This window comes from Trematomus bernacchii, unplaced genomic scaffold (genome assembly GCF_902827165.1).
Source record: "Trematomus bernacchii unplaced genomic scaffold, fTreBer1.1, whole genome shotgun sequence".
In the NCBI taxonomy this organism is placed as follows: domain Eukaryota; kingdom Metazoa; phylum Chordata; class Actinopteri; order Perciformes; family Nototheniidae; genus Trematomus; species Trematomus bernacchii.
The window spans coordinates 15,751,713-15,759,707 of NW_022987593.1; the positions used below are offsets into that span (position 1 = coordinate 15,751,713).

General features: G+C 37.8%; 1 protein-coding gene across 1 annotated transcript in view; it reads right to left on the reverse strand.

Annotated features, from left to right (window-relative positions):
* Positions 1-7,655, reverse strand: part of LOC117481979 (ubiquitin carboxyl-terminal hydrolase 34-like) — a 16,362-nt gene extending 8,707 nt beyond the window's left edge. Inside the window, exons 1-7 of the mRNA XM_034129925.1 lie at positions 7,626-7,655; positions 6,169-6,316; positions 5,073-5,377; positions 4,014-4,343; positions 1,745-1,902; positions 1,344-1,422; positions 659-785 (exon numbers count right to left, since the gene is read on the reverse strand). Coding sequence (XP_033985816.1) covers positions 659-785; positions 1,344-1,422; positions 1,745-1,902; positions 4,014-4,343; positions 5,073-5,377; positions 6,169-6,316; positions 7,626-7,655 — 1,177 coding nt within the window. The remainder of the gene's footprint in view (positions 1-658; positions 786-1,343; positions 1,423-1,744; positions 1,903-4,013; positions 4,344-5,072; positions 5,378-6,168; positions 6,317-7,625) is intronic.
* Between the last annotated feature and the right edge of the window lie 340 nt (positions 7,656-7,995).

Genomic DNA, 7,995 nt, shown 5'->3' on the forward strand with positions numbered 1-7,995 from the left:
ATGTGTAATCACATTTCATTTACTTTATTAAGGTAAAATCAAATTATTATGTAAAACTACTTTTTTTAATTTGCTGTTGTAAAACTGTAAAAGTCTCCACTGTGAGACGAATACAAGATGTTACATTTTGATCATCTCCCGCCAATTAATGACTTTTCCCTTATTGATGTACTGCTTATTGTTTCATTAAACTGCTCCTGGTACTAGGATGGGTTCAATGCAGAGGTCAAATGTCACTGTGTGCTGTGTGCATGTATGAGTGACACATTAAGAGGGTTTCATCCCCCAATTCTATACTACAGTATTAACCTACAATGCCCCTAATTTGCCATGGTAATGTTTTAGTCCAGTATGTAATAAATGATTGTATTTCTCTGTGTGTGTGTGTGTGTGTGTGTGTGTGTGTGTGTGTGTGTGTGTGTGTGTGTGTGTGTGTGTGTGTGTGTGTGTGTGTGTGTGTGTGTGTGTGTGTGTGGTGTGTGTGGTGTGTGTGTGAGAGAGAGTGTGAGAGTGTGAGAGTGTGAGAGTGTGTGTGTGTGTGTGTGTGTGTATGTGTGAGTGTGAGTGTGAGTGTGTGAGTGTGTGAGTGTGTGAGTGTGAGTGTGAGTGTGTGCGTGTGTGCGTGTGTGCGTGTGTGCGTGTGTGTGTGTGTTCTGACCTTTGCGCTGCAGGTATGGCCGCGTGGCTTTGAGCACGGAGAGGAAGATGGAGAGCAGCTCCACCAGGTCTCCGGTGACGTGGCAGGCCGTGGCCTCGTGGTACATCATGTGCAGAGTGTTGAACGACTGAGGACAGGAAATCACATTCTTAAAGACAGCAGAGGGATTCACTGAGGCGCCTCGTATATCTAATAAATTATTTCAACCTGGTTCTTATTATAGTAAACTTCAAATGTAAAAAAGGTTTTCACGAGCTGCTTTATATACGAGATGAAGAGATTCAACATCAAAGCAAAAGTGTTTTTAGAAGGAATTCAAAACAACTGATTTTGCCAGCTTAATATTTAAACTTTAAGTGTAGTTGAATTCAACAGGATGTACGAATTAAAATATGAATACAAGTGATTTTGTTGTTTAGAGATAATAAATGATAAAAGCAAATCTTACTTTAATTCTCTCCCTAAAAACTTTTTTACATTTCTATTTTTATAAAATAAAAAAGGTAGGAAAAAATCCCAACTATTTTCCAGTGTTTATGTAAAAAGAAAAAGTGTTGTTATGTACCTAAATGTTTATACTTTATGTCTCTTAGTTGTGCGTGTAAGTCTTGGTTGTATGTCTATATAATCTAGCTGCTCTGATTCTGAAGTGTTCCCCGTCTGAGGAAGAGAGGATCCGTCTCACCTCCGTCATGAGGATCAGTCCTCTGTTGAAGACGACCAGCAGACGGTCCTCGTCGTTCTCCAGCAGAACCCTGAAGGCACTGAGAGGAACAAACACAGAGCAGGGGTCGAACCAGAGGGAAACTAACTCATTTGTTTGTGTACAAAATCATATATTTTGTGTCCCAGTGTCTCCAGCACTCGTCCCTCCAGAGGGAAAATGTCTCCCAGAAACAAACTGGTGTCGCTGTAGCAAAACTTAAAATTGAATCAGATCATCATCCCAGAGGACTACTGACACAGAGTGTAGCTTGCAGAGGAGAGTCTGTGTGAGTGTGTCTGTGTTGGTGTGTTGGTGTGTGTGTGTGTGTGTGTGTGTGTGTGTGTGTGTGTGTGTGTGTGTGTGTGTGTGTGTGTGTGTACCTGATGAGCGTGGTCCAGCAGGAGCGTCCGTCCAGGCAGCGAAGGTAACAGCTGATCGTTGTTTTCTTGAACTGCTTCACGTCCTCCAGCTCTTCTTCTCTCATGTCGGCTCTCTGAGCCACGAACAGCTGCATCAGGTTGAACAGCTCCTCCACCGCCTGCAGGGGGCAGCACACACCTTAGTTTAGCATTTACAATATTGGGTATTTTAAATGTACTTAAGTACATTTTTCTGGTATCAGTACTTTAGTCCACTACTTATTTTTCTGACGACTTTTTACTTTCTACTTCTTACATTTTGAACCCAAATACCTGTACTTTCTACTTCTTACATGTTGAACCCAAATACCTGTACTTTCTACTTCTTACATTTTGAACCCAAATACCTGTACTTTCTACTTCTTACATGTTGAACCCAAATACCTGTACTTTCTACTTCTAACATGTTGAACACAAATACCTGTACTTTCTACTTCTTACATGTTGAACTCAAATACCTGTACTTTCTACTTCTTACATGTTGAACCCAAATACCTGTACTTTCTACTTCTTACATGTTGAACCCAAATACCTGTACTTTCTACTTCTAACATGTTGAACACAAATACCTGTACTTTCTACTTCTTACATGTTGAACACAAATACCTGTACTTTCTACTTCTTACATTTTGAGCACAAATACCTGTACTTTCTACTTCTTACATGTTGAACACAAATACCTGTACTTTCTACTTCTTACATGTTGAACACAAATACCTGTACTTTCTACTTCTTACATTTTGAGCACAAATACCTGTACTTTCTACTTCTAACATGTTGAACACAAATACCTGTACTTTCTACTTCTTACATGTTGAACCCAAATACCTGTACTTTCTACTTCTTACATGTTGAACACAAATACCTGTACTTTCTACTTCTTACATGTTGAACACAAATACCTGTACTTTCTACTTCTTACATGTTGAACACAAATACCTGTACTTTCTACTTCTTACATGTTGAACACAAATACCTGTACTTTCTACTTCTTACATGTTGAACACAAATACCTGTACTTTCTACTTCTTACATGTTGAACCCAAATACCTGTACTTTCTACTTCTTACATTTTGAACCCAAATACCTGTACTTTCTACTTCTTACATGTTGAACCCAAATACCTGTACTTTCTACTTCTTACATGTTGAACCCAAATACCTGTACTTTCTACTTCTTACATTTTGAACCCAAATACCTGTACTTTATACTTCTTACATGTTGAACACAAATACCTGTACTTTCTACTTCTTACATGTTGAACACAAATACCTGTACTTTCTACTTCTTACATGTTGAACACAAATACCTGTACTTTCTACTTCTTACATGTTGAACCCAAATACCTGTACTTTCTACTTCTTACATTTTGAACCCAAATACCTGTACTTTATACTTCTTACATGTTGAACACAAATACCTGTACTTTCTACTTCTTACATGTTGAACACAAATACCTGTACTTTCTACTTCTTACATGTTGAACACAAATACCTGTACTTTCTACTTCTTACATGTTGAACACAAATACCTGTACTTTCTACTTCTTACATGTTGAACCCTAATACCTGTACTTTCTACTTCTTACATGTTGAACCCTAATACCTGTACTTTCTACTTCTTACATTTTGAACACAAATACCTGTACTTTCTACTTCTTACATGTTGAACACAAATACCTGTACTTTCTACTTCTCACATGTTGAACCCAAATACCTGTACTTTCTACTTCTCACATTTCCCAAACAGGCTGGTTCCTTTAGTTTGAATGTGTGTTTGGTGGCGTGATCATTATTATTTAGAGTCATTGCGTGCCTATTGATTTGAACACGATCCGTGTATCCATCATTTCCTGGTCTTCTCTAAAGAAGAGGGACCAATGAAAACGTTGTCATGTTGCCGTTGTTCAGCATGGAAACATTCATTAGCTAACAATGACATTATTGTTCTATTAATATAAAGGGAGGTCAGGTACTCTTTAAAACAGCTGCTAGTTATGGGTACTTTTTACTGAAGTACATTTCAAAGCCCTCGTTACTTTTACTTGAGTAAAGAAGTTTAGTCAGTACTTCTACTTTTACCAGAGTATTTTTAAACACGAATATCTGTACTTCTACTTGAGTAACGTGTGTTGTGGGATGTGTGTACTTTTGCCATCTCTGCTCATAACTAATTGCCCCTTGCAGGATTAATAAAGTTGTTGATTGATTGATTGATGCTCTGTACTCACGCCGGGGTACTGGCTGGCGTGTGGCGTGAGGTTCTTGAAGGCCCACTGGATGTTCTGGTGCGATGCCAGCTGGTGGGTGAACGCTGGCGACTGCTCGCAGCACATCCTCAGGATGCCGTAGTAGGCGGGCAGCATGCCACGGTTGAACAGCACCACCTCCTGGTCGTCGTGGTCGGCCAGGATGTAGTTGAAGGCGATGTTCTTCGTCACCACGGGGTTCTGCACCACCAGACGCACGTTCTCCGGACAGTCCACGCACATGTTGTACCAGAACGAGAGCAGAGCCTGCTTGTTGTGGTTCGTGGCGATGGCCGGCTCCGAGAGTTTGGGCTGGAGACGGAGAAGAGAAAAATAATGTGAGTGAAGCTGCAGGCGAGAAACTAATGTTTAGGGAAGAAGTGCAACGAGCAGGAGCAGAGGATTTATTTTTGATGCCAGGGGGAAAGGGTTTTCATGACAGCTGCTCCATTTTAGAATTAAAAAAAAACCATAGGGTTAAGAAAAAATGTGCAATAAAAGGATAAAATCCAATACTAAATATATGAAAAATAAGGTAAGTCAATAATGTCTAATAAAAAATATATATATTTATATAAAACACAAGAAGTTAAGATGATGTGCAAAAAAGTAAATGTAATTAAATACAAACATTTGTGTTTATATGAAAAGTAAAGTGAAATGTGAAGGAAAAGACCCAATACAATTAAAATAATTATACAAACATAAGAAGTAAATATATGCATTTAAAAAGATAAAATAAAATAGAATACAAATATTGGGCAATAAAGTTGGGCAATACAAAAATTTATAAAATACAAAAAATGGTATATTCATAACAAGTTGGCTAAATGTGTAAGACATAAAATTATAAAATACAAATAAATGTATAAACATAAGAAAATAGAGGAACAAATGTGCAATAAAATAAATAAATAAAACAAATATTTATATAAACATAAGAAATCAAGTAAAAATGTTTAATAAGAAGATAAAATAATGTAATGTATCAGTACAGGATAGAGGAAACATTGCTCTTTAAAGGGTAATATCTGTGTGTACCTGGAAGAGGTTCCAGAGGTCCATGAAGTATCCGGAGAACATGAGTTTCTCCGTCTTGGAGATGAGGCAGTACGTCATGAAGCTGAAGTACTGCACCAGCTTGGTGGTGCCGTGCACGCTGGCGTCCACGTACAGCTTGGCGCGGCCCAGCAGCCCCAGCAGCAGGTTGTACACCTGGTGCAGAACCACCGTGGTGTCGGGCGACAGCGGCAGCTCGCGGGTCGGCAGGTGCAGCGAGCGCGTGGAGCGGAACATCTGACGGAAAGAGTTGCTGGGGATCAGGGAGACCAGGAGGTACGCCGCCGCTGGAGGGAGAGGCAGGGAACTTTAATATGTGATATGGGAAGCCTTTCAGATTCTAATAGAGACATGGTCAGAACAAATCAATACTTCATTTATACCAGTGGGAACATGGTCTGGTGACAGATGCTTGATTTAAAAAACACAAGTTGAATAGAAATGTGCAATTAAAAGATATAATATGAGTATAAACATTAGAAGCTAAGTACAAATGTTTAGTAAAAAGGACCACAAAAATAAATGATATTAAAATATATAAAAATGTGTGAGAGAAAGATCAAATGAAATACAAATAATTAGTAGTAAAATAATACAATAAAAATAATTAATTAAATAGATAAATACAAATAAAATAACGGTACATTTTTATAAAATCAAATGTTAGGTAAAATTGTGTAATAAAAAATGTAATTAAATTAAATTATTCATCTAAACATAAGAAGTTAGGGAGAAATATTTAAGTAAAAGGTAAAATAAAATATTATTTAAATATTTAAATAAAACTAAAAAGTTAATTAAACATGTGCAATAAAAAATAAATGAAAATACAATATTATAAATTAAGGAAAAAAGATAAAAATATGTATATGATCATAAGAAGAAATAGAAACATGCAATACAAATATACAATTATGTATGTTAACATAAGAAGTAAATTTAGCAATACAAAAATATCAAATGAAATGTTATCAAATAGCATACCCACCCTACCCAGAGACCCTTTATGTGTACCACTGAATGATAAAACCTTAATGTCAGATTAAACAGCTGCAGTATTATCAGAGAGCTTTCTCACATGTGCGGACTCGGGGGTAGTTGTGCGCCAGCAGGAAGCGCTCCACCCAGTTCTCCATGTTCTGCAGAACCCAGCTGTGAGCCAGCTTGTTCCTCGGAGTCTGAACCGCCAACCAGTCCAGACACTGGGACGGGTTGTACTCGATCACCTGGAGGAGGAACACACAAACATGAAGACACACAATAAAAAGAACACAGCACAGCTCATCAGTGTGTGAGACAATCATAAAAGCATCATGCCGTTAACCTGAACCTATGAAGAGATGTTTGGTATTAGTTTCAATTCAGATTTAAGATTTGGATCAGATCACAAAAAAGACACCACTGCTTGTGGCTGACGGACTGAGACAAACATACCATCCTGTTGCCATTGGATCTTAGAACAGCAACATCAATTTGAATTATTTGAAGTAAATTACAGACCTATCTTTTTTATTTGGCTTATAATTTGGGGCAATAGGAATTGTGTTGTAGTATCACTGTTCATGTTTTAGGGTTTTATGGTTCAGTGATATAACTCTTCCTGTTTGTTAATACCTTGTTTTTTAATTATGTTCCTCATTTGTAATTGTCCTTTTCTGTCACACTCTGCAAAGCACTTTGGGCTGCGTCAAGCATGAACGGGGCTATATAAATAAAGTGTATTATTATTATTATTGTTAACCTGACCTATGAAGAGATGCTTAGTATTACTTTACGTCAACATGAGCTGAGATCGATACTCTGAATTTAGATCAGATCAGTCTGTTCTGAATTTAGGAGAACCAGCTTTTTATGCACTCTGGACTTAAAGGGGACCTATTATGCAAAATGCACTTTTGTACGTCTTTTATACATGAATATGTGTCCCCGGTGTTCCAGGGAACTCACCAAGTGTCAGAAAACACAACCCTCTCTATTTTCCTCCATACCCAAATCTCTAAAAAAGGGGCTGCAACGGATCTGATAAAAACTGATCCAGATTTGAACACTGTCCTGACGTCAGCGCTACGGCTATTGGGCCAACTCCACCAATCAGGAGGAGACAGCCACGGCCATTGCCGTTCAAAAGCGCTGGAGACGCTGTAGTACATATGCCAGGCCTGTAGATGGTGCTGTTCTCACTGAATCTGCCCTTGCTAAAACAGATCTAAAAAGTGCAAATTGAGCAAAATGAGGCATGGCTAAAATGCATGATCTGTTTGGTATTTTGAAAAAAAAAAAGTATAAATATGCCTTATATAGGTATGGTCCTACACTATATTATTATAATATAGCATGATAGGTCCACTTTAAGCAAACTTCAATGTTACCAGGTGTTTACACATGCATTTTTGCAAACATATAAATACTATTTAAAACAATTTGGACAAGTTGTGAATAGTAAGTGTTTGGGAAGTAGTGAGCACACAACTGGATCAATTACACTGGGATTATACTGCAGGACTTGTGAGAGAGTTATTATTAAGGTGATCAAACCAGTGTCTTTGTAGACTTTGCTTTTACCATTTTGGCCTTCTTCAGAATCAGAAACATATATATATTTATCTGGGTAAAGACTATAAATACAATGTAAGAACGAGCAGGGAATGAATCAAATAAATTCAAGACACTAAAACTGCTTTCCCTGATAAATACAATAAACTGAAAATAATCCTTGTCAAGTTTAACCAAAGCCAATCGCTCGATTCTAAATATGTCACGGCTTTAAGAGAGGAGATTTAAAACTTGAGAAATGTTTGGAAGTTTAACAGTAAATGTGTTTACTCACTGTCAGACCCACAGCTGCTCTCAGGAGCGCTGACAGATGTGGCCAAACACCTGGGCAACCTGTCCTTCAGAGTCTGGG